Source organism: Fukomys damarensis, unplaced genomic scaffold, assembly GCF_012274545.1.
Source record: "Fukomys damarensis isolate Sample0158 unplaced genomic scaffold, DMR_v1.0_HiC HiC_scaffold_33, whole genome shotgun sequence".
Lineage (NCBI taxonomy): Eukaryota > Metazoa > Chordata > Mammalia > Rodentia > Bathyergidae > Fukomys > Fukomys damarensis.
This window is the reverse complement of record NW_022900945.1, coordinates 18,866,496-18,882,318: the sequence shown is the minus strand read 5'-3', so window position 1 is coordinate 18,882,318 and position 15,823 is coordinate 18,866,496. Positions and strand designations below refer to the sequence as shown.

At 39.2% G+C, this 15,823-nt stretch overlaps 1 protein-coding gene across 2 annotated transcripts in view; it reads left to right on the top strand.

The window, feature by feature from the left end:
* Positions 1-11,384, top strand: part of Ddah1 (dimethylarginine dimethylaminohydrolase 1) — a 135,279-nt gene extending 123,895 nt beyond the window's left edge. For both annotated transcript variants that reach the window (XM_033758111.1, XM_010636703.3), the window contains exons 5-6: positions 6,534-6,677; positions 8,672-11,384. In XM_033758111.1, the coding sequence (XP_033614002.1) occupies positions 6,534-6,677; positions 8,672-8,788 (261 nt within the window). In that variant the 3' untranslated portion in view covers positions 8,789-11,384. The remainder of the gene's footprint in view (positions 1-6,533; positions 6,678-8,671) is intronic.
* The last annotated feature ends 4,439 nt before the right edge of the window (positions 11,385-15,823 follow it).

Genomic DNA, 15,823 nt, shown 5'->3' with positions numbered 1-15,823 from the left:
TTACGTAATTGCTGTAATACAAAGAAAGCATGAGTAGGAAGCCAGAGAATGGAGCTGCCTTCCAGTCCTTTGGATGAGCAAATTCCCAGAAATGTTGGGAACTGCCGGAAATGCCTGGTTGTTAATGCAGCTAGCCATGCAGATTCTTGTCAGCTAAAAGCCAGAGAGTTCCCACTCTATTCTGTGTCAACTGCACCCTGGGGAGCAAGGCCGGTCCTCCAAACCAGCAGCTGTGCAACAGACCATGAGGATCAGGCTGTGGCAAAGATGATTTCAGGGCGTTTCCACTATGGCAGCATGCCTTCTTCATTAAAGAGCTGCCTATGGTAAAAGTGAGGTTGACTTTTCTTTTTACTGCTAGCACACCCTTCACATGCTAGTCCTGCCTTAAGTGATAGCTTTTCATCTCCTGAAGGCAGGACTAAGCTATCTTTGCATCTTTCTTGTTCACACATCATGCCACCATGGTGCCTAACTCCAAGGGGGCACTGCATAAAGGGTTGTTGAATTGAACTGAACAATGATACCCAATCCTAGCAATATTCATTTTCATTATGTTACACAGAGTAATAGGGTTCCTTTGGTAAAAGTTGAAAAGACATTTGAAATAGTGACTTAACTTCTCAGATCTTCTCCTCGAACCTATAAAATTTATGTGAATTTTTCAGAGTTGAGTCTGAGGCCTTTCAGGATGCAGAGTAATCTGCTCTTAGGGAGAGGCATTTCAGTGACGTGTACAGGGTTTAGGTGCTTTCTGCTTTCCGTTCTGGCATGGCGTGCAGTGAGAAGCAGGAAGTACAGTCCCTGGGGTTAAAGGAATAATTTGTTTATAAGGAGCTCTGGAAAACCACCTCCTCTAACTTTGTAAGGAAAAAATATTGGAACATAGAACAGAACAGCCCAACAATCGCATTCCCAGAATATTTGAAACAGTGCTCATCTTTTTACAAAGGCTATGGGCATCCACAAAGGGAAAACAAACCCTGCATCTCAGTCTTGCCAGGACACTGCCCCTCCTGCTTGTGGTGTGAGCACATCCACACGGTGCCCATCAGACACACCAGGGAGATATCACACAGGTACTACCTCCCTGAGTCTGTCTCCGGATGGCTCGCTGAATGACGAGCTCCCTGCATTTTACACACTGCTTATATGTGTACCTCCTGAACCCAGCTATAAATAAATGGCAAGCTGTCATGTTCAGACAATAACAACAAAGGAGAATGATCACTGACAGAAAAAGATAAACTGTTCTTCATTCAAGATGGCAGAAGCTCTTTGTTTGAAATAAACACCTTTAGCTTTTTCAGGAAAAAAATATTGTTTATTATTTACAGTTATTGCTTCATAAATCCCTTTCATTTAGAAAGGGGCTAGGCTTAACACAGCTTTTATTCACAGTTAAGTAGACTCATCCCTCTAAATGGGGCTTGTTTTCTATTAAAAGCCATTTCTTCTAGCATATTTTAAATTTGTCTGAAAATGATAACCCTGGAGCCTTGATAAATTAATTGAAAAGCTTCCCTAAGGTAGCTTTGGTGGTTTTGTCAAGACATTTATTTTAAGAGTAACTCTCAGTAGAATTTATCAGTAAATTACTTCATATATTCTTGGCATTAAAATTTTTCCCCATAAAGAATAGTGTAATTTCTTTCCTCCTAGTAATGAAAAAGTGAAACTGTCTTCAAACATTTATATGTTGGACACTGGCCCTTATGTCAGTAATTTTAAGAATGCCCCCTTTGGGAGCTTGAGCCTCAGCCACCCAACCTCAGTGGCAGACCTGTAAGAGGCAAAGCCATGCAGGTACCTATAGCCCCCACCCCACCCCCACGTGCCTCTGGCATCCTGGCTGGGCTGGTACCTGGATTCACACCACAGAAGCACGGGGGGGCGGGTCATAAAGGCTATTGTCTTGAATTTTAGCCTCGATTTTGACTTAATTCACACAGTTGAAGATGATAGATTAATAACTACCACAAACTGTCATTTTCTAAGCGGTGCTGGATGCTTTTGTGTTGCTGATTGTATCACTTGGGCTAAGATGTTGTGATTGATATAATCAGTTGTCCTTCCTGGTATAATGAAAAAGAGATTGCCTCGGAGTCCTTAGAGACTCAAAACCTAAACACAAGCTATAGTAGAAAGATCGAAGTATTAAACCAGGTATCAAATGAAGGACAGTACCAACAACAAAAATAGAAATGGGAAGACATTCAAACAAGGCTCAAGCACAAACACAAACTTCCAGCTTACTAAAGGCAAACTTGTGTGGGAAATGAGGTGGAAAAGTCTGGCAATCAACCATCAGTACACCATGAACTGACAGCACAGGAAGTAACAAGGCAGATGAATGAGGCTCTAGAAAAATTCAAAACAGAAATAATTTCCCAGATAACTACGGAGGTGGTAAACAGAATGAATGACATGATTAGAGACTCCAGAACAGAAACAGATTAAAAAAAAAATACATGAGCTGAGGACCATGATAGAAGCCATGAATGCCCAGCATAGGAAGAAATGGAAACCATGAATGCCCAACATAGGAAAGAAGTGGGATCCATGAAACAGATTCACACAGATATCCAGGAGATTAAAAAGTCTATTGAAAATTTACATAACACACTGAGCCAAAGTAAAGACAGGATATCAGATATAGAAGATAGGATGGAGATCATTGACCATGAAAAGAAGGATCTCTTAATAATAGTAAGGGAACATGAGAAATCACTCCAACAGCTCCTAGATAATACAAAGAAGAATAATATAAGACTGATAGGAGTCCATGAAAAAGCAGGAGAAAGTATAAATGACATAAAATCTTAACAAAATTAATAACAGAAAACTTCCCAAACAGAGGGGAAGAATTTGACATACAGATAAGTGAGGTATATAGGACTCCAACCAGCCATGTTAAAAAAAAAAAAATCTACACATAGACGTATAATAATCAAGATCCCAGAAACTCAATAGAAGAACAAAATACTACACGCAGTTAGAAAAAAGAAACAAATCACATACAAAGGAAAGCCCATCAGAATCACAGCAGATGTTTCAACACAAACCCTCAAATCAAGGAGAGCCTGGAGTGAGGAATTTCAAGCCCTAAAACAACCTCCAACCTAGACTGATGTATCCTGCAAAACTATCTTTCAAAATGGATAGGGAAATAAGATATTCCCATGACAAAAAACACCTGAGAAACTTCATGAATACCAAACCAGCGCTCCAAACAATTATGTCCTAGAAAAAGGCAATGTAGATCACAACTTCATGAGGCCTAATAGAGCAAATTCAGGAGGCAAAGTAAGAAATTAAAGGGAGAAGGGGGAAAAAATTAAAGAGTCAACAATAGGATAATAACACAATGGTGATAAGTCAGTACATATCAGTTATAACCATTAATGTTAATGGCCCCAACTCATCAATCAAAAGAAATTAACTGGTAGAATGGATTAAGAAGCAAAATCTAACAATATGCTATATACAAGAAACCTACCTAGTCCAAAAAGAAACTCATAGACTGAAAGTAAAAGGACAGAAAACAGTTCTTCATGCAACAGGAACCCAGAAAAAAGCACGGGTAGCTATCTTATTTGTAGACAAAGTAAATTTCAAACCAAAATTCAGAGAGAAGGGCATTATATCCTTGTAAAGGAAACAATCCAAGAGGAAGAGATGACAATCATAAATATATATGCACCAAATACTAATGCCCCCAACTATACAAAACAAATATTAAGGGACATGAAAAACCAAATAGCACTAATACAATTGTAGTGGGGGACCTAAGTACCCCACTGTCACAAATAGACAGGTCATCTAGACAAAAAAAATCAACAAAATGCTAGAACTGAATCAAGGTTTTGAAAAAATGGGCTTAACAGACATCTACAGAGTATTCCACCCCACAAAATCAGAATATACATTATTTTCAGCTGCACATGGGTCATTTTCTAAAATGGACCACATACTAACTCTTAGAACATGTTTAAGAAAATGTAAAGAAGTTGAAGTTATCTCATGTATATTGTCAGACCATAGTGCAATTAAACTAGAGATCAATAGCAAAGGAAACTGCAAGAACTTCACAAACACATGGAAATTGAACAGCACTCTCCTGAGCAACCAATGGGTCACAGAAGAAATTAGACAGTTTTACAAATAAATGATAATGCCAATACAACATACAGGAATCTATGGAACACAATAAAAGCAGTTCTATGAGGGAAATTTATAGCACCGAATATCCATACTAGGCAAACAGAATGAGCTCAAATAAACAACTTAATGCTGGATCTTAAGCTTCTAGAAAAAGAAAAGAAAGACAAACCCAAAGCTCTTACAAGGGAGGAAATTCTAAAGATCACAGCAGAAATCAATGCAATGGAGACTAAGAGAATGATACAAAAAAATCAATGAATTGAAGAGTTGGTTTTTCAAAAGAATAAATAAAATCAATAAACCCTTAGATCAAACAAAGGAAGGAAAAGGCTCAAATCCATGCAATTAGGAATGAAAAAGGTGAAGTCACAATAGATCCAACAGAAATCCAGAGGATCACCAATATCTACTTCGAGAACCTGTACTCTAATAAAATGGAAAACACAGAAGAAATGGACAGATTTCGAGATACATGAATTAGCAAAGTTGAACAAAGAACATATAAAAATTCTAAACACCCCAGTTATAATCAGTGAAATTGAAAATGTAATTAAAAATTTGCCAATAAAGAAAAGCCCAGGTCCTGATGGATTCACTGCTAAATTCTACAAAACATTTAGAGAAGAACTACTGCCAATACTCTAAACTTTTCAATGAAATTGAAAGGGAAACAGTACTTTCAAATTCATTCCTGGAAGCAAGTGTTACTTTGATTTCAGAATCAGGGAAAGACCCAACCAAAAAAAGAGAACTACAGGCCAATCTCCCTTAATAAACATAGATGCAAAAATCCTTAGTAAGCTACTAGCAAACAGAATACAGAGGGTCATCGAAAAGTGGCTTTGTGTCTAGGCTTGACCAGGTGGCAGTGGCTGTACATGCTATGCTTTAACGACTTCTGGGTGGTAACTTCTGGCCCAAAATGCTATCTCCCCAGGGGTCTAAAAGAAAAACCCTGAACTTCTCAAGTAAACTAGGTCTAAATTATGCAAAAGGAAGAGAGAACGGTTCAGGCCACAAACATAAGCAGACTGACATCACTTCAACAGCACATAGTAAGCAAAAATTCAGATGTACTGTGGACCCAGTTGCTACACTTGGAAAGAAGCAGCTTGCCCAGAAAGCAGCTGCTGAAAAATCTAACAAATCCTGACTTCCATCTTGCATCTAGAGACAGCCCCACTACACCCATGAAGAAGTCAATCTAGGGACTAAAGATTTAGCTCAGTGTCGCCATGCCTGCCTATCAAATGCAAGGACCTGAGTTTGATCTCCAGTTCTGGAAAAAGAAAAAAAAAAAAAAAGTCAATCTGCCCACTGGCTATCTGGACTGTTTTACTAAAACAAGTCACAAACTCACAAAAGTTTATACCTTCAATTTGATATACACAATTTTTTTTCTTTCTTTGTTCAAGTGAGATAAGGATGAAGTATCAACATTCTAAATGTTGTGTTCTTTTTAAAGCTATTTCACACTAAAGTAGTAGTAGATACATCATCTAAATAACAGCCCTGCTAAGTCAGTTTTTCTGCTGGTGTGGCCCAAGGACTCTCTGCCTTAGATCATCTGGAAGGCTTTCAAAATGTGAATTCCTGTGCTCCACCCCAAACCTGCCAGATCAGAATCCTTGAGGATAATGCTTAGGAACATTAATTGGTCATTGTTGTTTTCTTTTGCTCTTTATATTGTTATACTTAATCACGAGAGATTATAGAGAATCACCACCACTCTGAGCCAAATTTGAGTCCTTTATTGCCTACGTTTGAGAGTGGCTTATGCCTGGAAACCTCTCAAGGAGGAAAAGTGGCTTGCAGGGGTTCTTTTAATTGACTCTTCTAATTGGGGAGGGCTCAGGCAGACAGGGAGCAGCAGGGAATTTCACAGGAGCAGAACTAGTTTTACACAGTTTAGTTGAAACAAAATATCACATAGGTGTGGAGTATACTGTTCACAAGTTTATAAAGATAACATATAGTTGCAGATTGCTCTACCAAACAGGATGTGGGGTTCTGACATGAGTTAACTAAGGGGACTCCCAAGGAGGGGTGGGTTGGGGGAGGCAACCACCTGAAATCACTGGACTTTACACAAATGGAGTCAGATTGGCTATCACAATGTTAAGGGCATCACCTGTGGACAGGTTCATTCTACTTGAATGTACATAGAAGAGCAAATGGGGAGTAGTTTATTGCTAAATCTGATTATTAACCATCCTAATTACTGTTACGGTGCTTTTTTCTTATGGCACAAGAAAATACTGCTTATTCAGCCAATGGTAGCAAAATCTCTGCTGGACCTTTCCCATATGTGGGTGTTTTGTGTCTTATAAACAAAAACTAGAAAAATAATCAACAGCTTCTTTTCATAGATCATGCAACAGATGAGTGACCACCGCTATGACAAGCTCACTGTGCCTGATGACATGGCTGCAAACTGTATATATCTCAACATCCCCAGCAAAGGACATGTCTTGCTGCACCAAACCCCAGAAGACTATCCAGAAAGTGCAAAGGTAAAAACAAAACAAAACAAAAGAAAACTAGCTTTCCTTCTGGCCACTGCAGCCGAGTAAGACCTCCCTGGGGATTACTTTTATGATGGCGTGCCAAATGGGGTCTTCCTTTTCCTCTATACACATCAGGTCATTAAGACAGCAGAAAGGATATTAAGGGCACAGGAAAGGTTTATTTAACTTGATTTTCTCTTTCATATCATTAGTCACTAATGCATTCATGATAGTTGAGACAACCATACCTGGTATTCAGAGTTTTTCGAATAATACTCCAACCACTCAAGTCTGTGCCCAGCTCTGATTAAATATACCTTTCCACATCAGTATTCACTAAGCATAAAGACCTACAATCAGATGGTCAGCTGTTCATTGTTTTCTGGCCAATCTGAGCAGCCCCTTCGTAGCTTCTTAAGGCAGAGGCATATGAATGACCCAGAGAGGTGTGTACTCATTTCGAGAAAAGGGTCTAGGTGGTAAGAAGATAGAGCAGGAAGAAATATGGCGCTCTTGAGAACCAGCAAGCTAGTCCCACCAGGAGTCCCTGCATTTGTGTTCGAACAAGGAATTTGTCCCTGGATCTGGAATTTTTTCTTGTCTTAAGAAAATCTCCTTTGCCTCTCAGGGTACTCTGCTAGTATCATATGTATGCCTTAGTAATTTCAATTTTATCCTACCAAGAAGATTGAACAGTGTTCAACTATGGATACCTCGAGGCACTTCAACTCCTTCATCTCTTCCCAGAGGAATATTTATATGAAGTCTTTATTGCCATTGACTTTTGCTTTGAAAATATTAAAGAGTATTACAAACACTTTTAAAATATGCAATACTATATTGTTACTAGGTTTACCCTCTAATTTTTGTTACCCTCTTTGCAGATAAAAACAGAAGGATGGGGAAAATATATAGATAATTTCTCTCTGTTTCCATGGCCAGAAGTTTGAACTTGCAGAAAATGTAAAATTCCTGGACTCAGACTAGGGCTTAATAGTGGATCTCATACTTTAAGCGCATCAGTGCGTCAGGGTTGTTAAATCTGGACCCCCAGTATAGAACAGCCTGACTACCAGATGATCAGTAACCACTTCCTCATTCAACCTGTGCCTGTCATCAATATCAGTAATATTAATAACACCCCATTGTAACTATTAATAACACCCTTGTGGATGGCTAATGACAGAGGGCTTCTCTGGTGCCAGGCACTGTGCCAAGCAAGCTATAGGAATTGTCTTGTTTTGTCCTTGTAACAGTCCTATTTCAGCCTTATAGAGAAGTAAGCAGGTGCATAGAGGCTGTCACTTCATAGAAGGCCTAGTTGTAAGTTGATGGCACTGGGTTTGGAACCCAATTCCAACTGGTTCCAGCACTTTTCATTAGCCACTGTACTGTGTTTTAAGGAGTGCTCCCCCCAAAAGCATGATAGATTAATTTTAGGCAGTATGTTTTCAAGTGATTTTGTTTTAAAAGTGTATTTCTTTGATCACAGAGAAAAATCTGTGGACTGTTAATTTGAAGTTTTGAAACTAGATTCCCATTAGTGTTGAAAGATACTATAAAATTCACACCTGTAGTTTAAAAGCAGTGTGATCTGAAATATTCACTTAAATTACACTTTGTCAGATTTTTCCAGTGGTCTCAGTAAGGAAAAAAACAAAGCACGACTGAGAGGACTTTCAAGTGTGAAGAAAGAGAGAAATGTTCAGGCTGAACACAGAGCCACTGACTTTGTTTTATCACTTCATCTAGCAGTGACAATAGTAGAGTTAAGGCATTTGCTGACAACAACCACATCTCTGACACATCTTCGGCTTTGAGGTTAAAGCTTAGAGCTAGTGGTTAACCAGTTGCCACCAGCTGTGGGTGTGTGTGTGGCAGAGGTTCCGTATGTACTGGGGTTAAATGAGGGCACAAACTAAATAATTCTTCTCACCTGGGGGCAGTGAAACAGGCAGAAATGTAATCCTTCTCTCCCTCACCCGCAATTCTCATTGCAGGTTTATGAGAAACTGAAAGACTATCTGCTGATCCCCGTAAGCATGTCTGAACTGGAAAAGGTGGATGGGTTGCTCACCTGCTGCTCGGTTTTTATTAACAAGAAGGCAGACTCCTGAGCTGCAGAGTCCCTCCCTTGTAGCTGCCGAGATGGCCCAGGCCAGGCTGATGACTCTGTACCCACTCCCGTTGTTTTTCTTGACAATCTACTGTGCCACTGTGCTACTAACTCTTGTTTACAAAAATTTAATTCTAAGTTTAAATGCTTCTTTTTCTGCACCCTCATCCTCTTTCCCCTCATGGTGGTACCTAAGCTGTGGACGTGCTACATGAATTAAACAACCTAGAAAATAGAACTAATGAGTCATTGAAACGTGATTAATACTAGTATGGAAACACTCATTTTAGTGTTGGTATTATCTGTGTGAAAATCGTTTAGTTGCAGTATATTCTGAAGAATGTCTTCTTTATCAGTCAGATAAGCTAGGTTTTTCTCCTCTGTATCATAAATCATGTTTGGTTCCTGTGAAATTCCTAATCCAGTGATTCTCCCCATTTCTCTTTTTTCTTCTGAATTCTAAAAACTTTTTTTCCAAGTACTTTCTTTTGCCTTTCCCACTTCTATCACAGCCACCTTGACCTTGGGTAAAACCCAAGGTCTTGCATTCTGAACACCTTCCTGCAGGTCAGCCCTGGCTGCCTTCAGTCTCCTCTGCCTCTCGGCAGACACATCTTCTGTCACCACTACCCCACTGTCCCCTGGCGGGCCCAACAGGCTCCTCAGCAGAGCTGTGACAAAAATCAGAGTGGCAGTGTTAGCTGCACAGAGGCACATCCTCACAGGATTGGCCCAGGAAATCCACATTCCAGAAGTAGGGCACCACACCCAGAAGGGCAAATTCGGCACCAGATGGTTGCTAAGGGCTCTCAGATCAAGAACTACAGAAACACCGCATGGGTACAATATCATAAAAAGTCTCTAAATCACATTCCATGAATTTTTACCTCATTACTGTTCAGGTAGGACCTGAAGGAAAGATTTTTTTTTTTCCTTCAGCTTATTTCTGCTTCCCTCACCCTGTTTCCATCTTCCAGTCCTTACAATTATCCTGGTCTCACAAAGTCATTTATTTCCAAAGAGACATCTAAAAATGATTATTGATGGTCTGGTGAGTCAGAGGGAGCAGCCCCTATGGTCAAGGAGCGCATGCAGTAAATGATCGACTGGGTGCCTGGAACCAACCTCAGACAATGGGTGATTCAATATCCACGAATACTTGCCATGGAATTCAATTAAAACTTCTTCTCTAGGCTTCAGGTTGCACAGCTTTCAACAGACATGGCCGTCTTAAAAAGAACAATGCCACAGTGAAAGTAGAGAAAAGAAAAGAATCAGTCTAGGGATTCGGTACTTTCCAAGAAGTGTGACCGATCCAGGCATGTTATCAAACCTCCTAGTCATTTCCACCTTTCCTGTATTATCTTGTGGCTTGTTGTTTAAGATTTAAAATCAGGGAGACTAAGAAATATTTCTTGAAATCTCACTCTGCTTACCTCTGTGTTTGTAATCAAACCACTACTACATTGGTGAACAAGAGAGAATTATCTTCACTCATTTTACTCCCCCTCAGCAGATGCAAGTAAGAAGCCTCTTGGAAAATGAAGAAATCCTTAACCACTATCTGTCTTTTTCATTTACTTGATGATTTTTTGCCAGCAATTTGAATAAATACCTTCTCCTCCTTCTCTTCCTTATTGTTTAACTTTAAAATTCATATCACATGCAAATATCTAGCAATGTGCATCCTGTGAACGAACCATATCTTGGTTCGTATTATATTTTGAAATAGCTCATCATGGTGAATAATGTTTTTACCGGAGAAAATGAATGTTAGCTACATGCTCAAGTTAATAAAGTTGTTCTCAGTAATTAAGATTGCCCTTTGGGTTAAATCTGGCCCTACACTGGCAAAAAGCAGAAATTCTCCCTGGGAGAGCTCACCAACTCAAAAACAACCACAAGAAAAACAATCCAATCAGCTGGTTTAGGCTAACTGGCATATAATTTTCAGTACCATTCCTTCTGTCATCGCTAAAATTAAAGGACTGTTCTGTATTATGTTTAGTTAAATGCAAATGAATACATTTTTCTTTTTAACAGTTTATTCTGCCAACAGCAGTTTTATCTTTTCCTTTTCCTTTTCTTCTTTCCCTTTCCTTCTCTTTTTCTTGAGAAATCTTTGTGCCCCTTTTACATCTTATTCTGCACTGCTGTGTCACCTCCTAGGATGGCTTCTTTTGACTCCCCTCGTAATATGAAGGTGTGAAAACCTAAAATATTTGCAGAAGAATAGTGTTACTTGTTTGATGTTCTCATTGGCATAATGTTATCTTTGAAAAAGAAAGATACTCATTTCACAGATTCCTCTTTGTCCACTGTAACTTACAAGGATGGATGAACTAACAGACTCTGTTTGGAGACATTATAAAAACTGGAGGAATTATTAAGTAAATAAAAGTTGGTTAGTATGATTCAATTTAATAAGAAGACAGTGCAGGGCAGATATATTATTTAGCATTCTTTCTTTATGATGGGTTGCTCTAGAAATCAGTGGGCAGATCTCTCTAATGTGTATTGATTGCTTTTTTAAGCTACTGTGGACAGATACTATGGCCATTTCTTCATCTTTAAGGGGGAAGTAGTCTATAGATGAATAATATGACTTATGTAGAGTTGCATGTTAGTCTTTGTAATTATTTACTCTTTAACATGCTGCAGAGCTCAGACATGATTTCAATATAGTGTTGGATTTGTGGATTTTTCTTTCCTGCCCATCTTGTTCCAGCCAATGTATGGATCCACTCTGTGCCAAAACCAGTAATGCCTTTCATGGCCTATTAGTCCAGAGAAGTTCTGTACTGATTTTATTAGTCTCTTGCTTTCCCAATCCTACATGTATACGAATCATGATGGAATAAAGTGTGAGTTGTACTGTGATCGGTGGTGTGTGTCTCTTTTTTTGCAACTGAATCTGCCATAGGGAATGAAGTCATCATTTCCTTGCTATTAACCATAGGATATTTTCTGTCATGTCTAATAGGCAATAGAATTAGAAATTCTGTACTTACAATCAGCTGCCATCAAAGTTAGATTAAAATTATATTTGAAGTGATGCTTCATACTGTAGTCACTTACAAAATATGCATATGATCCACGCTAGGTCAGGATATCTTGATTTGACCTGTTCTTCTCTTGTAAAAGCATCTGTCTCTTATTCTCTTTTACTGCTAACTATAGTCAGCATATTATATGGTTCAGTATAGGGGAGTGGAATGAGTTTTTTCTTTCCTTATGCAAGAGCTTGTTTTTGTTTGTTTTACAGTAAGCATCCTTTAGGAAATTTGAAGATTTTTTTAAAATCAGCCTTTTTTGCAAGCTTAGAGAGCTGAATTTTTACTGGTAAAAATAGTAACTGCTTGCTGTAAAAATAAAACCCCAAAAAACTATAAAAAGTAAAAGAAAAACAACCCAAAATTTTATCACCCAGAGACAACTTCTGTTAACATTTCAGAGAATATTCACACATCTAGGAATAGATATAGATATAAATATGGAATAATCTCCATAATCATACTGTTCTGTAGTCTGTTTTCTTCACTTAGCAATATATTGTGGCCTTTATTCCATCTCAATAAGTATAGACCTACATCATCAATTTTAACAGCCCTAAGTATTCCACAATGCAATTGTTGAGGCAGTTCTTTATTACAAAGAATGTTATGTCATAGATGCCCACACTGCTGTTAGCTGGGTATCCTCAGGGTATCAAAAATGCGCTGCTTATAAGCTTAAAGCTAGTTCAATCTGGTGTACTCTTACCATAACTGAATGGCACATTGAGAATACTCACCAGAGGCACAGCACAGTACTAAAATTCCCTGGTATTGATCTAGCCACATCGTCTTCAATGATTTCATTGCCTTGATTAGTTCTGCATTATCTAGACTGGCACTGGCAATGGAGCTAAAAATGTCAAGGCCAAATGTTAGCCCTGTCAACTTGCACTGGGCCCAGCAAGAAAGAGAATTCTCTACCTCAATACCAGAGTGCATTCCTCCTTCCAGAGCAGAAAGAGAGACCCTTGAGAGGAGTCACCAGAGGGCCCCCAACTGATCATCTCAGCAGTGAGGGAAGAATAATGAAAATACCCTCTCATCCTCTCATGACAAGCTTCAGATTCTGGAAACAGGAATTATGCTGAATGAAGAATACTAATCAGCAATAGGTGGAGACAAGTAAGTGCATTTTTAACAAATGCCCACATCCACCCAGGCTGCAGGACAGCTCCTGCCTTTTGAGAATTGACCATTTGAAAGGAGCTGGGAAGGACAACCGCATTGGTGCATCAGCAATGTGACACCACAGCAGGTAGGATGAAGACCATCAAAAATAGTAGCTGTGGTGCAAAGTGCCGAGTTCAATCCCCGGTACCAAAAAAAAAAAAAAACAGTGGCTGTGGGGGGCTGGGGATTTGGCTCAGTGGTTCTGCCCCCTGCCTCAAAAGCGCAAGGGCCCAAGTTTGATCCCAGGTACCAAAAAAAAAAAAAAACAGTGGCTGTGGGGGGCTGGGGATTTGGCTCAGTGGTTCTGCCACCTGCCTCAAAAGCGCAAGGGCCCAAGTTTGATCCCAGGTACCAAAAAAAAAAAAAAGTGCTGTGGTGGTTCCCAAGCCATGGAGATCAGGGTTTGACCTGGATTTGGAAAGACAGCACTGGCTTCCACAGATCAAGATGGGAGCACATGTATTGTTGGCTGAGGCACCATGAGAAAAAGGCCTGAAGGTGGAGAATCATCATGGGAGCTCAGGAGCAAGTATTTGTTGAGCACTTACTGTGTGCCAGTTACTTCTGTTAGGCCCTGGTGACAGTCCCTGCTTTCCTGGACATAAGGCAAGACACTAGACACGTTACAGCACGTGTGGTGAGCATTATGGAAAGAGAACAGGGTGCACAGACCAGATAGTAGATGACAGCAAGTGGACTTGTTTGGCTAAAACATGAGATATATATAAGATGGTAGTGAGACAATGTAGGTCAGCCCTGCCTGCTAAGTTAGGTTCTTTGGACTGAATTTGATGGTCTCTGAGGGTTCTCCAAGGACTTTTGGGTCAGGAAATCATATTATTGGAGCTTAATCTGGCAGTATTATGTAGGATAATTGGGAACTGAGAAAGAGTGGTGTTTCTCTAAATTTAATTCCTGTAAGCTTAATTTACTTAGACATCTCTTCTTATCACAAATGAGAGTCTGAAAGCCAAACAATTAACCATTTGCTGTTCTAATGAACAGATTAATACACCTTCCCTTCCCAACACCAAAGGGATATTTTCAGTACAAATGAAATAAAAGAACGGAAGTGTTCTTTGGAAGAAAGGTATAATGTAAATATCATTATCATCATCATTATCCTCATTAACACCCTTCACAGTACGTTTGGATCCCATCAAAATGTCAGCATCTATTTGAAACATCAATCACCTGCTCCAGAAATAACTCCGGATTTTTATCTTCGATGCCTCTAAACTGGCCTGACAGCTTCTGCAGTGACTTCGCAGGTGCCCTTGTAAAGGTATTGTAGCCGGTATGGCCGCTCTGTAGACATACGTGTATTAGGGAACTTGGTGAATTGGAATGTTCCCATCTCTGCTCCCCCTGTAAACATATTTCTAACTTAGTGAAAACTGGCCCACTTATGGTACAAGATAACTGAGGTGAGGTTATCGGGATTTTGGAGAACGTTTAAGTGCCAAATATGTTACTGTCGCTATAAATAAACGAAAGCTTCAAACAAGTATGGCATCAAACCACTTGGTATAATATTGCCTGGTCTAGCTTGTGACACGATGCCTAAAAACAATGTCTCAAGATGACGGGAAGCCCCTTCTATTTATAAATAGAAAGTTTCATTGCTTTGCTATGAATACAGAGAAAAGGCTTGGGTGTATTTATGTAGACCTACAGGGATAGTTTAGTTTTCTTTTTCTCTTGCTAGTTTGAAGTATAAATGACAAAGTGGTATACTTTTAGATGTACAAATTGATGTTTTAGTACACATATACATAAGCACTGTGAAATAATCACATCAAGTTAATTAATATCCAGCACCTAATAGTTAATGTGTGTATGTATGTCAAGAATATTTAAGATCTTCCTTCTTTGCAAATTTAAAGTACACAATATGACATTGTTAACTATAACCATATATTAGATCTTCAGAACTCGCTCATCTAACATACCTGAAGTTTTGTACCTCTTGACTAACATCTTCCCATTTCCTCATCTAAAACTTATTGTAAGTCCCTGTTTGTGGACAAAAAGCTTATTAATTAGCTAGAACCTGGAGAAACGAACTCAGGACAACTCTTCAAAATTAAATTAAGATATTATGGTATATATTGAAAATTCTCTCTACCCATAAAGGTACAGTAACTGTTTATTTCACATGGATGTGAAAAGGTCAGGAACCAAAGAAGTTCTGGCTCCAAGCAACTGTTCGGCTTTATAGAAATGTTAGTTTTTCCACTTCTGCAAGGAGCTTGTGGAATGAATACTGATTCATGCATCCAAAAGAGACTTGAAATTCTAGGGCAGGTTGTGAATAAAATCATTTATTTTGTTTACAGGGGACAGAGATGAGTGTATGAGATCCCCTGCGGTTAATGCTAAAACAAAAACTCAAGGTATTCTTTCTTTTGAAGTTTAATAATTATTGGGTGGGGAGAAGGAACACTGTTACCAGGGTAAGATGGTAGCAAGGAGTCTGGTAAGAAATAGAATTCACTGCCGCTTGGTTCAAATGAAGAAATTTTAATGAGGAAGGAGTACTAATGATATAAATAAAGAGTAGACAGAACACCCAGAAACCAGCTGTAAGCAACACTCATACTCCCACCAGGTCGGAACAGGAAACTCTGCTATGAAATTTGAGATAGAAAATTCAGGACTCTGTCAAAAATAGTTGGAGAACAATTTCCCACACAGGAAGGAAGTGTCTCAGTCTTTCTCTCTCCTCATTCTCTGATCTGCTGCTTCTACACTGGCTGAACACAACTACAAGATGCTACTGAGAAGACCCAGAGGGCACCTTCAGTGGG